The sequence below is a fragment of the Gobius niger genome (assembly GCF_951799975.1).
Source record: "Gobius niger genome assembly, chromosome: 19".
Lineage (NCBI taxonomy): Eukaryota > Metazoa > Chordata > Actinopteri > Gobiiformes > Gobiidae > Gobius > Gobius niger.
The window spans coordinates 28,155,779-28,175,452 of record NC_136870.1 but is presented as its reverse complement, the minus strand read 5'-3'; the positions used below and the strand labels follow the sequence as shown (position 1 = coordinate 28,175,452).

The 19,674-nt window shown below is 47.7% G+C and overlaps 1 protein-coding gene across 1 annotated transcript; it reads right to left on the bottom strand.

Annotated features, from left to right (window-relative positions):
- Nucleotides 1–1,423: 1,423 nt before the first annotated feature.
- grin2cb (glutamate receptor, ionotropic, N-methyl D-aspartate 2Cb) lies at nt 1,424–18,445 on the bottom strand (the record flags this gene model as incomplete). Its single annotated transcript, XM_079576796.1, has 6 exons — nt 1,424–2,413; nt 4,009–4,563; nt 10,087–10,319; nt 14,345–14,532; nt 18,167–18,327; nt 18,431–18,445. 6 exons carry the CDS (start codon nt 18,443–18,445, stop codon nt 1,427–1,429), a joined length of 2,139 nt encoding a protein of 712 aa, XP_079432922.1. The 3' UTR covers nt 1,424–1,426.
- Between the last annotated feature and the right edge of the window lie 1,229 nt (nt 18,446–19,674).

The following is a 19,674-nucleotide window of genomic DNA, read 5'->3' as shown; positions in this document are numbered from 1 at the left end:
TCTCGTCGTCTCTTAAACACTTCGTTCTCGTCGTCTCTTAAACACTTCGTTCTCGTCGTCTCTTAAACGTTCTCGTTGTCTCTTAAACACTTCGTTCTCGGCGTCTCTTAAACACTTCGTTCTCGCCGTCTCTTAAACACTTCGTTCTCGTCGTCTCTTAAACACTTCGTTCTCGTCGTCTCTTAAACACTTCGTTCTCGTCGTCTCTTAAACACTTCGTTCTCGTCGTCTCTTAAACACTTCGTTCTCGGCGTCTCTTAAACACTTCGTTCTCGTCGTCTCTTAAACACTTCGTTCTCGTCGTCTCTTAAACACTTCGTTCTCGTCGTCTCTTAAACACTTCGTTCTCATCGTCTCTTAAACACTTCGTTCTCATCGTCTCTTAAACACTTCGTTCTCGTCGTCTCTTAAACATTTTCGTTCTCGTCGTCTCTTAAACACTTCGTTCTCGTCGTCTCTTAAACACTTCGTTCTCGTCGTCTCTTAAACATTCCGTTCTCGTCGTCTCTTAAACATTTCGTTCTCGTCGTCTCTTAAACGTTCTCATCGTCTCTTAAACACTTCGTTCTCGTCGTCTCTTAAACGTTCTCGTCGTCTCTTAAACACTTCGTTCTCGTCGTCTCGTAAACATTCTCGTCGTCTCTTAAACACTTCGTTCTCATCGTCTCTTAAACATTCCGTTCTCGTCGTCTCTTAAACATTTCGTTCTCGTCGTCTCTTAAACATTTACGTTCTCGTCGTCTCTTAAACGTTCTCATCGTCTCTTAAACACTTCGTTCTCGTCGTCTCTTAAACGTTCTCGTCGTCTCTTAAACATTTCGTTCTCGTCGTCTCTTAAACGTTCTCGTCGTCTCGTAAACACTTCGTTCTCGTGGACACATGTCTTTGTCTCTAAAGAGTCTCAGTTCTGGAGTCTCAGTTCTGGAGTCTCAGTTCTGGAGTCCTCAGTTCTGGAGTCTCAGTTCTGGAGTCTCAGTTCTGGAGTCCTCAGTTCTGGAGTCTCAGTTCTGGAGTCTCAGTTCTGGAGTCTCAGTTCTGGAGTCCTCAGTTCTGGAGTCTCAGTTCTGGAGTCTCAGTTCTGGAGTCTCAGTTCTGGAGTCTCAGTTCTGGAGTCCTCAGTTCTGGAGTCTCAGTTCTGGAGTCCTCAGTTCTGGAGTCTCAGTTCTGGAGTCTCAGTTCTGGAGTCTCAGTTCTGGAGTCCTCAGTTCTGGAGTCCTCAGTTCTGGAGTCCTCAGTTCTGGAGTCTCAGTTCTGGAGTCTCAGTTCTGGAGTCTCAGTTCTGGAGTCTCAGTTCTGGAGTCCTCAGTTCTGGAGTCTCAGTTCTGGAGTCCTCAGTTCTGGAGTCCTCAGTTCTGGAGTCTCAGTTCTGGAGTCTCAGTTCTGGAGTCTCAGTTCTGGAGTCCTCAGTTCTGGAGTCCTCAGTCTCTTAAACCTCTGACTCCAGGCTGGACACCCTCCTCCAGGGCCGGATCAGGCAGGGGCTCCCCGCGGGCGGCCCCCCGGGGCCGTACAGCGCCGCCGCGTCGTACAACAGCGCCCTCTGGCTGCCGCCGCACTGCCCGGCGCCGCAGGCGATCAGCTGACAGCCCTGGCTGTGGCGCTGCAGCTCCACCGGGCCGTGGTACAGCGGCAGACCCGGGTACGAGTTCAGGTAGTGCGCGTACTGTCTGCTGAGGAGGCTGGAGGCTCGCCGCACCACGCCGGGCGCCGCGCTCGCCTGCCGCATCGCCTCGCCGTACGTGGGTAAGTGCGCCGACTGCGAGTACCTCAGCCGCTGGCCTTTGCGGCCGTTGGGTTTGCGCTGGTCCTCGCGGATGTGCAGGTACGCCGGGTTCCGCGGTAAGCACAGGTTGTTGCGGTTGGCGCTCGGCGTGATGGCGCACGGGAACAGGTCGGGTAAGGCCTGGCTGCACAGGGACGACTGCGAGCCATCGAGCGTCTGCGTCTGCGTCTGCTCGCCCCACGTGGCTTTGAGGAAGGAGGGCCGGCGGTGGCGCTTCCGGCCGCGGATGACCAGGTCCTCCGGAGGCCAGGAGCAGTAGTTATCCCGCGGAGGGGCGGAGTCACGCTGGTAGATGTTGTCCACGCTCGGGGCTGAGATGTGGTTACTCTCCAGGCGCTCGCTCTGCAGGCGCTCGCTCTGCAGCCGCTCGCTCTGCAGGCGCTCGCTCTGCAGGCGCTCGCTCTGCAGACGCTCGCTCTGCAGGCGCTCGCTCTGCAGACGCTCGCTCTGCAGGCGCTCGCTCTGCAGGCGCTCGCTCTGCAGGCGCTCGCTCTGCAGACGCTCGCTCTGCAGGCGCTCGCTCTGCAGCTCGCTCAGACAGACCGCCTCCACCGTGTCCGGGTCTCTGCGCTCGCCGTCCTGGAAACTCTTGGATCGGTGTTTGCGCCGGACGAAGTCGGCCATGTCGCACTGGAACACAAGAACAATATATTCAGAAAACAACCAAAAACTCTTTATATAAAAGCTACGTGTTATGGCTATGTTCAGGCACTTGTAATAATCCATCCATCCATTTTCTTCCGCTTTATCCGGGGCCGGGTCGGATACCACCTTTTTCCGGGGGAGAACCATGACCTCAGATTTGGAGGTGCTGATCCTCATCCCGGCCGCTACACACTCAACACACTCAAGCCAACAGAACAACATCATCCGCAAACAGCAGAGACGAGATCCTGAGGCTCCGGCCCCTGGCTGCGCCGAGAAATTCTGTCCATAAAAGTAATGAACAGAACCGGTGACAAAGGGCAGCCCTGGCGGAGACCAACACGCACCGGGAACAGGTCTGACTTACTGCCGGCAATGAACCAAGCTCCTGCTGCTCATACAGGGAACGGACAGCCCTTAGCAGAGGGCCCCGGACCCCATACTCCCGGAGCACCCCCCACAGGGCACCACGAGGGACGCGGTCGAACGCTTTCTCCAGGTCCACAAAACACATGTGGACTGGTTGGGCGAACTCCCACGAACCCTCAAGCACCCGATGAAGGGTATAGAGTTGGTCCAGTGTGCCACGACCAGGACGAAAACTGCATTGTTCCTCCTGGATCCGAGGTTCAACTATCGGCCGGATCCTCCTCTCCAGCACCCTGGAGTAGACCTTACCGGGGAGGCTAAGGAGGGTGATTCCTCTGTAATTGGAACACACCCTCCGATCCCCCTTTTTAAAGAGAGGGACCACCACCCCGGTCTGCCAATCCAGGGGCACTGTCCCCGACCGCCACGCGATGTTGCAGAGACGTGTCAGCCAAGACAGTCCTACAACATCCAGAGACTTAAGGTACTCAGGGCGAATCTCATCCACCCCCGGAGCCACCGAGGAGCTTTCTCACCACCTCGGTGACTTCAGCCTGGGTGATGGGCGAGCCCACCTCCGAGTCCTCAGCCTCTGCTTCCTCATAGGAAGACGTGACGACGGGATTGAGGAGGTCCTTGAAGTACTCCTTCCACCGCCCGACGACATCCCCAGTCGAGGTCAGCAGCCCCCCACCCGCACTGTAAACAGTGTTGGTGAAGCACTGCTTCCCCCTCCTGAGGCGCCGGATGGTTTGCCAGAATCTCTTCGAGTCCGACCGATAGTCTTCCTCCATGGCCTCCCCGAACTCCTCCCAGACCCGAGTTTTAGCCTCCGCGACCGCACGAGCTGCAGCACGCTTGGCCTGCCGGTACCTCTCAGCTGCCTCAGGAGTCCCACAAGCCAACAAGGCCAGGTAGGACTCCTTCTTCAGCTTGACGGCATCCCTTACTTCCGGGCGCCACCACCGGGTTCGGGGATTGCCGCCGCGACAGGCACCAGAGACCTTAGTGACCGGAGTGAGTGTGGCGTGTTGAGACGTGTTTCCTGTATGTTCTCACCGTGAGCGTGGCGTGTTGAGGCGTGTTGAGGCGTGTTTCCTGTATGTTCTCACCGTGAGCGTGGCGTGTTTCCTGTATGTTCTCACCGTGAGTGTGGCGTGTTTCCGGTATGTTCTCACCGTGAGCGTGGCGTGTTTCCTGTATGTTCTCACCGTGAGCGTGGCCGGGTGAGACGTGTAGATGTCCGGCAGCTGCAGCTCGCTGTACCCGGCGTAGGGCGACGGGTACAGCGGGTAGTTGTGCGGGTACTGGTGCGGGAGCGTCTCGCTGACGGCGAGGTGGGGGCTGCTGAGGCTGGACACAGGAAGTGGGCGCTCGTACAGACAGGAAGTGGACCTGGCGGGCAGCGTGTAGCGCAGCGGCGTGGGGCGGCCGGCCTGCCGCGGCGCCTTCAGAGACTGCACGGCTAACGGCGGCGTGAGCGAGCGCTGAGGCAGCGGCGTGTGGTTCTCCGTGATGTAGGCGAAGCCGCCGGGCACCGCCTCCACGTGCCGCGCCGGGACGCTGTTGCCGTGGCGACTCAGGTGCTCGATGGTCTTGGTGGCGTTGTCCAGGGAGCTCCCCACGTTCGCGGTGGAAACCAGGCCCTTCGCCGTGCGGAGCATCTTCAGCATGTTGGCCTGGGCGTAGTTAGACGTCAGGTCGGGTTTAGCGAGACCTGAGGAGCGGCCGGTGTCCTCCACACCGCTGAAGCAGCTGTAGATGCCCTGAAGAACACACGGAGAACACGTGAAGAACACACGGAGAACACGTGAAGAACATATGAAGAACACGTGAAGAAGAGCTTGACTGTTCACTGCTCTCCTCACTTTGCAAACTCACAGATCATCACTTTAAGAATCTCATTCCATGAAAAGAACAAGAGTCAAGCCCCTGTCTTTAGCTGCGATGCAAACAAATCAAAGTGACAAACACAACACGATGATCTAATTCATAAACTGCTCCGGACTCTGAGCCGCGGGGAAGCGGGTCCGCGCCCGTTAAACCCGGGTGTCGGTGGGACGTCCCATAACAGACGATCTGCCCCTGAGGAACCCGGGATTACGGACGTTTAGCCTTTAATCTGATCAGCCACAAACGAGCTGATGAACCTCAGAGCTCAGATTAAACTGAAACTAAACGAGCTGATGAACCACAGAGCTCAGATTAAACTGAAACTAAACGAGCTCAGATCAGAACTGAAACTAAAGGGAACGATCGGGTTTGTTACTTTCTACAGTCAGACGTCCAGGTCAGCTTAGTTTTAACCTCTTAACTCCCGCCTGAACCGAGAGCATTTTCTCCAGTTCAGCTTTACCCAAATCCTGTAGGCCAGTGTAACGCCTCATTTGAAAGCTAAGACCTACAAAACTCATCTAAATGGATCTTTTTCCTCACGTCATCACATTTTTTGGGGGGGGTTTCAACTCATTTTTGTAATTTTTTGTCAAAATGCACATTTTTTGTCACTTTTTGTCACATGTTCATCATTTTTTTGTACATTTTTTGTAAATTTTTTCGTCCTTATTTTGTCAACTTTTTGTGACATTTTTGCCTCTTTTACATCATTTTTTCGTTTTTTTTTTGAAAATTTTTCATAATTTTTTTTGTCACTTTCTGTCATTTTTTGTCCTTTTTTGTCCATTTTTTTGTCATATTTTTGTCAATTTTTGTGACATTCTTACCACCTTTTCATCATTTTTTCGTGAATTTTTTGTCAATTTTCTTTCACCTTTTCATAATTTTTTTGTACTTTTTTGGTACATTTTTCATAATTTTTTTCGTCACTTTCTGTCATTTTTTTGTCACTCTTTTGTCACATCTTCCTCATTGTTTTCCTCTCAGTTCTGTCACTATTTCCTCACCTTTTTTCCCAGAAGCTTTTGGATTGGGGTAAAGCCAAACTAAAGCAAATGTGCTCGGTTCAGGTGGGAGTTAAGGGGTTAAACTCAGTAAAGTAAAAACTAAAAAACAGCCCAAACTCTCTCTTTACGATGTTTATTCTCTGAGTTTTATCCAGGAAGTGACTCCAACATGTCCGTGTCGCTTCCTGGTCTTTCCCCACACTCATTCATTCACAAATACTGACATGTTTGGTATCCACGTGTAGCAGGAAAGACGCTGTAATCCAAATATGGTCATTTCGTGTGTGGGAGACAGCAGCGGCTAGGGGCTGGGTATCGCTCCGGTGCAGCTGGAGTTTAAACAGCAGTAACTTCAGGCTCTGCGGGGCTAAAGCTACAGCTAAAGCTAAAGGTAAAGGTAAAGCTAAAGCTAAAGCTAAAGGTAAAGCTAAAGGTAAAGGTGAAGCTAAAGGTAAAGCTAAAGCTACAGCTAAAGCTAAAGCTAAAGCTAAAGCTAAAGCTAAAGCTAAAGGTAAAGCTAAAGCTAAAGCTAAAGCTAAAGGTAAAGCTAAAGCTAAAGCTACAGCTACAGCTACAGCTACAGCTACAGCTACAGCTAAAGCTAAAGCTAAGGCTAAAGCTAAAGCTAAAGGTAAAGGTAAAGGTAAAGCTAAAGCTAAAGGTAAAGCTAAAGCTAAAGGTAAAGGTGAAGCTAAAGGTAAAGCTAAAGGTAAAGGTGAAGCTAAAGGTAAAGCTAAAGCTAAAGCTACAGGTAAAGCTAAAGCTAAAGCTAAAGCTACAGCTACAGGTAAAGCTAAAGCTAAAGCTAAAGCTAAAGCTAAGGCTAAGGCTAAGGCTAAGGCTACAGCTACAGCTACAGCTACAGGTACAGGTACAGGTACAGGTACAGGTACAGGTACAGGTACAGGTACAGGTAAAGGTAAAGGTAAAGGTAAAGCTAAAGCTAAAGCTAAAGCTAAAGCTAAAGCTAAAGCTAAAGGTAAAGCCCATGTGTTTCTTGTTGTCACTGCTTTTCTATTTGTCTAAGAGTCTAGTTTCTTATTCAGTCCTGGTTTAGTCCTGGTTTAGTCCGGGTTTAGTCCTGGTTTAGTCCTGGTTTAGTCCTGGTTTAGTCCGGGTTTAGTCCTGGCTCAGACGCGGCTCTGCTTTGCTTTGCTTCTGCATTTGTGCTGAAGCTGCTCATGAGTTCAGGCTTTTTTAGACTCACTGTGGATCATTTATGACGTTTGGGGAGAAAAAGTACCGGAAATTAGCACCGAAAAAAAGTTTTTCAATACCGCCCCCTACAGGAGCTTTTCGGTCGGTACCAAGTAGGAACCGTTTAACTGTACCCAGCCCTGGCAGCGGCTAAAGACAGATTTTTACAGATTTAATTCCTTATGGATTTATTGAGCTTGAAACCTGAAAAACAAGGAGGAATTTCAATTGTGGTTGTAGCGCCCCCTGCAGGCCCCCTGGTCTCCTGCACTGATGGGGTCTTAATATGGGTCGTTCGCCTCGTTTGCCTCGCTCGCCTCGTTAGCGGAGCCTCATTTAGGCCCCGCCCAGCGCCGCCTCGTTAACCCGCACAAACACCGATCCGGACGTGTTCCTCAACGAGGGACCGACTCAAAGGGAGAATTAAACAATTAGCCACGCCGCGCCGGGTCGTTAGCCGAGACCGAGCCACTTAACGGCGGCCAATCACGGCGCGGCACGGAGGAGCTGCGGGGTTCAAACGCGGGACGAAGCGGTTCATTAGGAAACTCATTTATTTACAGGGCGTGGATGTAGCAGAGGTTTACTCACTGTGTATTAACATCAGAGACAGTTTACTCAGTTATTTGTGGAAAACAATTCAAACAATAAGATCTGAATATCAGGAATTATGGCGCGAGCAGGAGCGACACAGACATGATGGATAAACTCAGAGAATAAACATCGTAATGAGAGAGTTTGGGCGGTTTCCCTGACAGACTTAAAACTAAGATGTTAAGGAGGTTTAGTCCTGGTTTAGTCCAGGTCAATTTTTTGTCCTTTTTTTGTCAATTTTTTGTGACATTTTTCATCATTTTTTTCATCATGTTTTTGTCATTTTTTTTGTCAATTTTTTGTCAATTTTTTTGTCATTTTTTGTAAATTTTTTGTGACATTTTTCATCATTTTTTTCATCATTTTTTTCATCATTTTTTTTCATCATTTTTTTGTCAATTTTTTGTCATTTTTTTGTCAATTTTTTGTCATTTTTTGTCAATTTTTTGTCAATTTTTTTGTCCTTTTTTGTCCATTTTTTTCATTTTTTTCATCATTTTTTTCATCATTTTTTTGTCATTTTTTGTCAATTTTTTTGTCATTTTTTGTCCATTTTTTGTCACATTTTTGTCAATTTTCTCACTGTGCTTTAATATCAGTGACAGAGTTTACTCAGTCATATATGCGTGGCGTGTTGAGATATATGTGGAAAACAATCCAAACGTCGATTATGATTCAAAGCTCAATAAGATCTGAATATCAGGAATCAGATCTGAAAAAACCTTCCACATGTGTTTGAGTTAAGCCTGTAAAGTGTGGAGTCTTATGGAGCGACACAAAGGAAATGACCATATTTGGATTAGAGCGTCATCACAGCCTTTCCTGCTACACGTGGATACCAAACATGTCAGTGTTTGTGAATGGATAAGCGGGAAAGAGCAGGAGCGACACAGACATGATGGATAAACTCAGAGAATAAACATCGTAATGAGAGAGTTTGGGCGGTTTCCCTGACAGACTTAAAACTAAGATGTTAAAGAGGTTTAGTCCTGGTTTAGTCCTGGTTTAGTCCAGGTGTATCCCCGGTTTATCCCCGGTTTCTCCCCGGTTTCTCCCCGGTCAATTTTTTTTCATTTTTTTGTCCATTTTTCATTTTTTTTTTTTTGTGTCAATTTTTTTGTCAAATTTTTGTCAAATTTTTGTCAATTTTTTGTCAATTTTTTGTCAATTTTTTGTCAAATTTTTGTCAAATTTTTGTCATTTTTTTCATCGGTTTTTTGTCAATTTTTTGTGACATTTTTCATCATTTTTTTGTCATTTTTTGTCCAATTTTTGTCCAATTTTTGTCCAATTTTTTCATCGTTTTTTTTTTGTCAATTTTTTGTACATTTTTTGTCGGTTTTTTGTCAATTTTTGTCGTTTTTTTTGTCCTTTTTTGTCAATTTTTTGTCATTTTTTTGTCCTTTTTTTGTCAATTTTTTGTCCTTTTTTTTGTCAACTCACTGTGCTTTAATATCAGAGAGAGTGTTTACTCAGTTACATGTGGAAAACAATCCAAACAATAAGATCTGAATATCAGGAATCAGATCTGAAAAAACCTTCCACATGTGTTTGAGCGGAGCCTGTAAAGTGACACGAAGGAAATGACCATATTTGGATTACAGCGTCTTTCCTGCTACACGTGGATACCAAACATGTCAGTATTTGTGAATGAATGAGCGGGAAACACACAGACATGATGGAGTTAGTTCCTGGATAAATCTTAGACTAAACCTGGTAAAGAGAGAGTTTGGGCGGTTTCTCTGACAGAGTTAAAACTAAGATGTTATGGAGGTTTAGTCCTGGTTTATCCCTGGTTTAGTCCTGGTTTCTCCCCGGTTTCTCCCCAGTGTATCCCCGGTTTCTCCCCAGTGTATCCCCGGTTTCTCCCCAGTGTATCCCCGGTTTCTCCCCGGTTTCTCCCCGGTTTCTCCCCAGTGTATCCCCGGTTTCTCCCCAGTTTTTCCCCAGTGTATCCCCGGTTTCTCCCCAGTGTATCCCTGGTTTCTCCCTGGTTTCTCCCCAGTGTATCCCCGGTTTCTCCCCGGTTTCTCCTCAGTGTATCCCCGGTTTCTCCCTGGTTTCTCCCCAGTGTATCCCCGGTTTCTCCCCGGTTTCTCCCCAGTGTATCCCCGGTTTCTCCCTGGTTTCTCCTCAGTGTATCCCCGGTTTCTCCCCGGTTTCTCCTCAGTGTATCCCCGGTTTCTCCCCAGTGTATCCCCGGTTTCTCCCTGGTTTCTCCTCAGTGTATCCCCGGTTTCTCCCCGGTTTCTCCTCAGTGTATCCCCGGTTTCTCCCCGGTTTCTCACCAGTGTATCCCCGGTTTCTCCCCAGTGTATCCCCGGTTTCTCCCCGGTTTCTCCCCAGTGTATCCCCGGTTTCTCCCCAGTGCATCCCCGGTTTCTCCCCGGTTTCTCCCCGGTTTCTCCCCGGTTTCTCCCCGGTTTCTCCCCAGTGTATCCCCGGTTTCTCCCCGGTTTCTCCCCGGTTTCTCCCCAGTTTCTCCCCGGTTTCTCCCTGGTCTATCCCTGGTTTCTCCCCGGTTTCTCCCCGGTCTGTCCCGGTCTGTCCCGGTCTATCCCCGGTTTCTCCCCGGTCCATCCCGGTCAGACTCACCCGGCTGACGGCCAGCAGGCAGTCGGTCTTGCGGTCCTTCCTCAGGGAGTGGCGTAGCTTCCAGTAGAGCAGATGTTCCCAGGCGAACACCAGCAGGCTCAGCCCCATGGCCACCAGCAGCATGTAGAACACGCCCGCCATGTTGTCGATGTCCAGCTTGGAGCTCATCACCTCGTTCTTCTCGTTCTGGCAGATCCCGGAGAGCCAGACCGTCTCCAGCCGCTCCGTGTCTCCTGGAGGCGCAGCAGTGGTGGAAAAACATCCCAGTGAAAACAGCATTTAAAAAAAAATATATAGTAAAAACCTCAAAATCTACTGTTCCAAATGATTCTGCAACTCATCGTTTCAATACATTTTAAAGCTTGTAATTAACTGAAAATGGTCATTTGTTGTATCTGCAGCATTAGGAGGTCGTATTTACTGAAATCAAAAACTATTTCAATCAAAAACATCTCAATATCAAGTTATATTTTAACATAGGAGCTTCTTTGAGCAGCTTCAAAATACTTAAATCCATTAAACTTGTGAGTTTTTGGACAGTTTCTGCTTGGATTTCTTTGCAGGATGTTAGAATATCCTCCCAGAGCTGCTGTTTGGATGAAAACTGCCTCCCACCCTCATAGAAGTTTTTCAGAAGGTTCTCAACAGGGCTGAGGTCAGGGGAGGAGGGGGTCCACATCATGAGTTTCTCTCCTTTTATGCCCATAGCAGCCAGTGATGCAGAGGTTTTCTTTACAGCAGGACATGGGGCGTTGTCATGATGAAGAGGATCTTGTTCTTTTTGTGCCATAGAAGAAAGTGGTCAGGCAGAAACAGGTCATTTTCACACCTTCAGGGATCCTAAAGGGGCCGACCAGCTCTCCCCCCATGACTCCGCCCCCTCCTTACTGACGTCACGGCCTCATCAGTGAACAAGACTGTTTGAAAATGAGTCTCATGTATTTCTGAGCCACTGCAGCCGTTTCTGCTTCAGCTTCAGTGAACAGTTCAGGGGAGGCCGGAGAGAAGGTTTATGCTCAACTGCAGCCTCTGGAGGGTCGGCTTTGTAGCAGCTGTTCTCTTAATCTGATGTGTTTGTCTGGCAGAAACCGTCCTCATTGTGCTTTTATCTGCACAAACCCGAGTGTGTCTGAATCATCCACAAATCTCTTAACAGTTCGATGATTACGCTTCATCTTTCATGAAATATCGAAGGTTTTCATTCCTAGACCAAGGCATTCAACTATTTCATGCTTTTCATCAGCAGAAAGTCCCTTTTTCTTTCCCTTATTGCTTGAAAATGATGATCTGCTTAATAAAGTGGAACATCCTTTTTCAGTAGTTTTTCCCTTAACTGGGCTTAACCTGAAAACTGATCATCCCAGGTCTCTGAGATTAATGTGATTCAAAGAGCCTGAGACACGACGCCATCCATGAGTTTCATTAAAAAATCTTTTTTTTTCTACCTTTTTGACACAAAAATACACTTTGCAGAATAATTCGGAAAGCAGTGTAGAGTTGCTGAGCCTAGACTTAACTGTCAGTTCCTTCCAGGCGAAGTCTCTATAGGAACAAACAAAAACAGGAAGCCGTGGTCCTGAAACCTCCTGCTCTGAAACCTCCTGTGCTCAGCTCGTTTCTCCACATTCCTCTCTCCTCCTGTGCTCAGCTCGTTCCTCCTGCTCTGAAACCTCCTGTTCAGCTCGTTCCTCCTGCTCTGAAACCTCCTGCTCAGCTCGTTCCTCCACATTCCTCTCTCCTCCTGTGCTCAGCTCGTTCCTCCTGCTCAGCTCGTTCCTCCTGCTCAGCTCGTTCCTCCTGTGCTCAGCTTGTTCCTCCTGCTCTGAAACCTCCTGCTCAGCTCGTTCCTCCTGCTCAGCTCGTTCCTCCGGCTCTGAAACCTCCTGCTCAGCTCGTTCCTCCGGCTCTGAAACCTCCTGCTCAGCTCGTTCCTCCTGCTCTGAGACCTCCTCCTCCTTCACACCTCTCCCCCGTTTGGATCTGACTCTTTCCTGAACAGGTGCGTCCCTCCCCGGCCTCTCGCTCCGATGATGAGCCTATATTTACATGAGAGGTGTGGAGAGCGACCGCGGGGGCACCTGAGGAGCACCTGAGGGGCCGGTGTGGGGCCGATAATGGAGCGGCGCCCCCTGCTGTCGGGAGGATATTAAAGCCCACCTCCCCACGGAAAGACTGGACCGACTCCAGCTCCGGCGGGTTCAGGGAGGCGAGAGGGGAGAGGCGGAGGCGAGAGGGGAGAGGCGAGAGGGGAGAGGGGAGAGGGAGGAGGCGGAGGCGAGAGGGGAGAGGAAGAGGCGAGAGGGGAGAGGAGAGAGGAAGAGGCGAGAGGGGAGAGGCGGAGGCGCAGTTTCTGATCCTTTATCTGCAGATCAGGACTCTGACCTACGGCTCAACGTCCGGGAACTTTAACTGGAAAAGTGTGAGAACATCTCCTACAGACTTTTGTAATTTAACCTCTGAAGCTCCGCCTTCACCCAGGGCCGGACTGGGACTGAAAGAGGGTCCTGGACTCGGACTCAGCCCGGCCCAAATTACCTCTTACCTTCCGTCTTTACCGAGTACATGTCCTCCAGTTCGGTTTTACCCAAATCTAAAAGCTCCTCCACTGGAGAGCAACAGCAAAAAGTGATTGTACCCTTTTGTCACATTGTTTGTTTGTGTTGTTTTTTCATTACTTTTTTTGTGTATCCCCGGTTTCTCCCCGGTTTATCCCCGGTCTATCCCCGGTTTATCCCTGGTTTATCCCTGGTTTATCCCTGGTTTATCCCTGGTCTATCCCTGGTTTATCCCAAGTTTATCCCCGGTTTCTCCTCGGTTTCTCCCCGGTCTATCCCTGGTCTATCCCCGGTCTATCCCCGGTTTATCCCTGGTTTATCCCTGGTCTATCCCTGGTTTATCCCAAGTTTATCCCCGGTTTCTCCTCAGTTTCTCCCCGGTTTATCCCCGGTCTATCCCCGGTTTATCCCTGGTTTATCCCTGGTTTATCCCTGGTTTATCCCAAGTTTATCCCCGGTTTCTCCCCGGTTTCTCCCCGGTTTCTCCCCGGTCTATCCCCGGTCTATCCCCGGTTTATCCCCGGTTTATCCCCGGTCTATCCCCCGTTTATCCCAAGTTTATCCCCAGTTTATCCCCGGTCTATCCCCGGTCTATCCCCGGTCTATCCCCGGTCTATCCCAAGTTTATCCCCGGTCTATCCCAAGTTTATCCCTGGTCTATCCCTGGTCTATCCCCGGTCTATCCCCGGTCTATCCCCGGTCTATCCCAAGTTTATCCCTGGTCTATCCCTGGTCTATCCCCGGTCTATCCCCGGTCTATCCCCGGTCTATCCCAAGTTTATCCCCGGTCTATCCCAAGTTTATCCCTGGTCTATCCCTGGTCTATCCCCGGTCTATCCCCGGTCTATCCCCGGTCTATCCCCGGTTTATCCCCGGTCTATCCCGGTCTATCCCCGGTCTATCCCCAGTTTATCCCCGGTCTATCCCCAGGTTTATCCCCCCCTATCAGTCCCGGTTTAGTCCTGGTTTAGTCCCGGTTTAGTCCCGGTGATTGTACCCTTTTGCTACATTGCTTGTTTTTGTTGTTTTTTCATTACTTTTTTTGTCGGTTTTTCGTTGTGTTTTCATTGCTCATGTTTTCGTCACGTCTTTGTCACATTTTCGTTGCTTTTCTGACTCACACGTTGCTATTTCGATGCTTTGCTTTTAAGCTCTTAGATTTGGGTAAAGCTCGGTTAAGGAGAAAATTCAGACCGGTGGCCCAGGAGCCAGTGGCCTGTCTGTGATCTTCCAGAGTCCGGCCCCGCCTTCACCCAGCACATTCTGAAGCTGTAAACCTGAGCTTTAGTTCGCCTCACCCTGAGCTTTAGTTCACCTCACCCTGAGCTTTAGTTCACCTCAACCTGAGCTTTAAACCTGAGCTTTAAACCTGAGCTTTAGTTCGCCTCACCCTGAGCTTTAGTTCACCTCAACCTGAGCTTTAAACCTGAGCTTTAAACCTGAGCTTTAGTTCGCCTCACCCTGAGCTTTAGTTCGCCTCACCCTGAGCTTTAGTTCACCTCAACCTGAGCTTTAAACCTGAGCTTTAAACCTGAGCTTTAGTTCACCTCACCCTGACCTTTAGTTCACCTCACTCTGAGCTTTAGTTCACCTCAACCTGAGCTTTAAACCTGAGCTTTAAACCTGAGCTTTAGTTCACCTCACCCTGACCTTTAGTTCATCTCACCCTGAGCTTTAGTTCGCCTCAGCTTTAACCTCCTCACCGTCTCCGAGGAACTGCAGCAGCGCGAGGTCGATGAGCCTCTTCCAGCGCGAGCCTTTCTGCAGGGCGATGCCGTAGCCCGTGGTGGCGAACACTTTGCCGCTGCCGATGGTCACGAGTTTACAGCCCTCGTCTTTGCCCGCCATGTAGTTCAGCACGGCGGCGTCGTAGATGAAGGCGTCCAGCTTCCTGCGGCGACAGGACGAGACCTTTCAGTTTATTCGACTCTGTGTGTTTCTGTAAATGAGGTTAAAGGTTTGTCCCGACCCAACCCAACCCAACCCCCCCCCTCTGAAACGGCGCTGAACCCTCGTCTCCCGCCGTCTCGCCCCAGGACAGAATCATCCGACGATCATTTCCATATCTCCCAGAGCTCGCACTTATTTGTGAATTGGGTCAATGTGAAAAAGTGTATTTTTAGATGAAACGGGCGGGATTTGAAAATAGTGCAGGGCCGTCACGTCTGCACAGATGTTTCGTTTCAGAGTCGGAGCGATTAAAGAGGACGTGTGCGGCAGAGCGGCGAGGACGGGTCCGGCACGGCGGCGCTGCAGAGGAGTCACGCTAACGTCACGCTAACGTCACGCTAACGTCACGCGAACGTCATGCTCTAGTCTCGCTATAGTCATGATAAAGTCATGCTAAAGTCTCGTTAAAGTCTCGTTAAAGTCTCGCTAAAGTCTCGCTAAAGTCTCGTTAAAGTCTCGTTAAAGTCTCGCTAAAGTCTTGTTAAAGTCTCGTTAAAGTCAAGCTAAAGTCTCGCTAAAGTCTCGTTAAAGTCTCGTTAAAGTCTCGTTAAAGTCTTGTTAAAGTCTCGTTAAAGTCAAGCTAAAGTCTCGCTAAAGTCTCGCTAAAGTCTCGTTAAAGTCTCGCTAAAGTCTCGTTAAAGTCTCGTTAAAGTCTCGCTAAAGTCTCGCTAAAGTCTCGTTAAAGTCTCGTTAAAGTCAAGCTAAAGTCTTGTTAAAGTCTCGTTAAAGTCAAGCTAAAGTCTCGCTAAAGTCTCGTTAAAGTCTCGTTAAAGTCTCGTTAAAGTCTTGTTAAAGTCTCGTTAAAGTCAAGCTAAAGTCTCGCTAAAGTCTCGCTAAAGTCTCGTTAAAGTCTCGCTAAAGTCTCGCTAAAGTCTCGCTAAAGTCTCGTTAAAGTCTCGCTAAAGTCACACTAAAGTCTCGCTAAAGTCACACTAAAGTCTTGCTAAAGTCACACTAAAGTCACACTAAAGTCTCGCTAAAGTCTCGCTAAAGTCTCGCTAAAGTCACACTAAAGTCTCGCTAAAGTCTCGCTAAAGTCACGTTAAAGTCTCGCTAAAGTCTCGCTAAAGTCACACTAAAGTCTCGCTAAAGTCACGTTAAAGTCTCGCTAAAGTCTCACTAAAGTCACACTAAAGTCTCGCTAAAGTCTCGCTAAAGTCTCGCTAAAGTCACACTAAAGTCTCGCTAAAGTCACACTAAAGTCTCGTTAAAGTCTCGCTAAAGTCACACTAAAGTCTCGCTAAAGTCACGCTAAAGTCACACTAAAGTCACACTAAAGTCTCGCTAAAGTCACACTAAAGTCTCGCTAAAGTCACGCTAAAGTCTCGCTAAAGTCACATTAAAGTCACGCTAAAGTCTCGCTAAAGTCTCGCTAAAGTCTCGCTAAAGTCTCGCTAAAGTCTCACTAAAGTCTCACTAAAGTCACACTAAAGTCTCGCTAAAGTCTCACTAAAGTCTCGCTAAAGTCTCACTAAAGTCTCGTTAAAGTCTTGCTAAAGTCTCGTTAAAGTCACATTAAAGTCTCGCTAAAGTCTCGCTAAAGTCTCGCTAAAGTCTCGCTAAAGTCTCGCTAAAGTCTCGCTAAAGTCTCGCTAAAGTCTCGCTAAAGTCACATTAAAGTCACATTAAAGTCTCGCTAAAGTCTCGCTAAAGTCTCGCTAAAGTCTCGCTAAAGTCACACTAAAGTCTTGCTAAAGTCACATTAAAGTCACGCTAAAGTCTCGCTAAAGTCACATTAAAGTCACGCTAAAGTCTCGCTAAAGTCTCGCTAAAGTCTCGCTAAAGTCTCGCTAAAGTCTCACTAAAGTCTCACTAAAGTCTCACTAAAGTCTCGCTAAAGTCTCACTAAAGTCTCGCTAAAGTCTCACTAAAGTCTCGCTAAAGTCTTGCTAAAGTCTCGCTAAAGTCACGCTAAAGTCTCGCTAAAGTCTCGCTAAAGTCACGCTAAAGTCACATTAAAGTCACATTAAAGTCTCGCTAAAGTCACATTAAAGTCACATTAAAGTCTCGCTAAAGTCTCGCTAAAGTCACGTTAAAGTCTCGCTAAAGTCACACTAAAGTCTCGCTAAAGTCTTGCTAAAGTCTCGCTAAAGTCTCGCTAAAGTCTCGCTAAAGTCTCACTAAAGTCTCGCTAAAGTCTCGCTAAAGTCTCGCTAAAGTCTCACTAAAGTCTCGCTAAAGTCTCACTAAAGTCTCACTAAAGTCAAATTAAAGTCTCGCTAAAGTCTCGCTAAAGTCTCACTAAAGTCTCGCTAAAGTCTCACTAAAGTCTCACTAAAGTCAAATTAAAGTCTCGCTAAAGTCTCGCTAAAGTCTCGCTAAAGTCTCGCTAAAGTCACGCTACAGTCACGCTAAAGTCTCGCTAAAGTCACATTAAAGTCTCGCTAAAGTCTCGCTAAAGTCTCGCTAAAGTCTCGCTAAAGTCACGCTACAGTCACGCTAAAGTCTCGCTAAAGTCTCGCTAAAGTCTCGCTAAAGTCTCACTAAAGTCACGCTAAAGTCTCGTTAAAGTCTCGCTAAAGTCTCACTAAAGTCTCGCTAAAGTCACACTAAAGTCTCGCTAAAGTCTCGCTAAAGTCTCGCTAAAGTCACACTACAGTCACACTAAAGTCTCGCTAAAGTCTCGCTAAAGTCTCACTAAAGTCTCGCTAAAGTCTCGCTAAAGTCACACTAAAGTGTCGCTAAAGTCACGCTAAAGTCTCGCTAAAGTCTCGCTAAAGTCTCGCTAACGTTACGCTAACGTCACGCTATAGTCACACTAAAGTCTCGCTAAAGTCACGCTAAAGTCTCGCTAAAGTCTCACTAAAGTCTCGCTAAAGTCTCGCTAAAGTCACACTAAAGTCACATTAAAGTCTCGCTAACGCCACACTAACGCCACACTAACGCCACGCTAAAGTCACACTAAAGTCACATTAAAGTCACATTAAAGTCTCGCTAACGTCACGCTAACGCCACACTAACGCCACGCTACAGTCACGCGATAGTCACGCTAAAGTCTCACTAAAGTCTCGCTAAAGTCTCGCTAAAGTCTCGCTAAAGTCTCGCTAAAGTCTCGCTAAAGTCTCGTTAAAGTCACACTAAAGTCTCGCTAAAGTCTCGCTAAAGTCTCGCTAAAGTCTCGCTAAAGTGTGAGTGACAATTAATATAAATGCAATATGAAGTGGCTGAGTGGCTGATGTATATTGAGGCTAAGCCCGGCTCTTACCCGGTCTCGAGGCTAAACCCGGTCCTTACCCGGTCTCGAGGCTAAACCCGGCTCTTCCCCGGTCTCGATGCTAAACCCGGTTCTTACCCGGTCTCGAGGCTAAACCCGGTCCTTCCCCGGTCTTCAGGCTAAACCCGGTTCTTACCCGGTCTCGAGGCTAAACCCGGTCCTTCCCCGGTCTTCAGGCTAAACCCGGTTCTTACCCGGTCTCGAGGCTAAACCCGGTCCTTTCCCTGTCTTTAGGCTGAACCCGGTTCTTACCCGGTCTTCAGGCTGAACCCGGTCCTTACCCGGTCTCGAGGCTAAACCCGGCTCTTCCCCGGTCTTCAGGCTAAACCCGGTTCTAACCCGGTCTTCAGGCTGATCTTACCCGGTCTTCAGGCTGTCCAGCGCCTCCTCCACGCCCTTCTGGTTGTACTTCATCATGTGCGTGTGCATGTCGGGGTAGTTGCTGCGGATGTTCCTCTCGGTGCTGCCGTTCGGGACGGTCCCGAAGCGAAAGGGCGGGTAGTGCTCCTGCGGCCTCTGGAACTGCACACAGAGGAAATCATTTAAATCTGGTTTATGTTCGTTTAGATCCTGCGTTAGGAAACACTCAGACACGTCCAGGAGCGAGTGAGGAGCCAGAAAAAACCAGAAGTTTCCCCATTCCTGCCCCTAGAGGTCATAAGCACCACTGCAGCTGTCGTACATGTTGTGTTTTTTACTCATTAATTCCCCGTGAGAGTAAATCCTACGCTGACAGAAAAGACAAAGCTGTAAATACTGTTTAAGTGGCGCTAGCCCACAGTTAGCTTAGCAGTTAGCCTGTTAGCTTCTTCTTCGTGATTCCATTAGCAGTGTCGGGGAGATACTTTAAAAATGTATTCCATTATAGAACACTGAATACTTGCCTGAAAATGTATTTTGTGGCTATCCGCTAGCTTAGCTTACCGCTAGCGTTAACAACAACAACAACAACAACAACAACAACAACAACAACAACAACAACAACAACAACCAGCTTTACTGTAAATGACTGAAAACACAGAGAAAAGGTGAGTCATTTGCCATCCATAAATCATCATATTTTGAGGTAAATTTCAAAATAAAGGCTCGGACCTGAAGGTAAAGGTTGTAGAAAGTTGCTAATGTGATAAACAAACCGGTGCTGATCCATGTTGTGTCTCCCTCGTGTGAGTGGCCCGAGAATCAAGTCACATGTTTTAGACTAATTTAACATTTTCTCTCATTAACCTCCGGCCTGAACCGAGAGCATTTTCTCCAAAGCTAAGACCTACAAAACTAAATGGATCTTTTTCCTCACATCATCAGATTTTTTTTACATCATTTTTTGGGGAGTTTTCAACTCATTTTGTCACATTTGTCCTTTTGTTGTCAAATTTTTATCAAATTTTTTCCACTTTTTCATCTTTTCATCATTTTTTTGGTAAATTTTTGGTCATTTTTTGTCCATATTTTGTCAATTTTTTGTCACATTTTTGTCACATTTTTCGTCTATTTATTTGACATTTATGCCACTTTTTCATAATTTTTTTGTCTAATTTTTTGTCATTTTTTTGTCAAATTTTTGTTATTTTTTGTCACATTTTTGTTACATTTTTGTCATATTTTTGTCACATTTTTATCAATTTTTTGTAATTTTTTTGTAATTTTTTTGTCACATTTTTGTCACATTTTTCATCATCATCCTTGTTTTCGTATCAGTTTTGTTGCTATTTTCTCACCTTTTTTCCAGAAGCTTTTGGATTGGGGTAAAGCTGGAGAAACTGTGCTCGGTTCAGGTGGGAGTTAAGGGGTTAATGACGTGTGGGATGTTTTCCTTTGGTTTGAGCAAAGTAACTGTAATCTAAATACTCTCTGACTAAAGAGTATTAT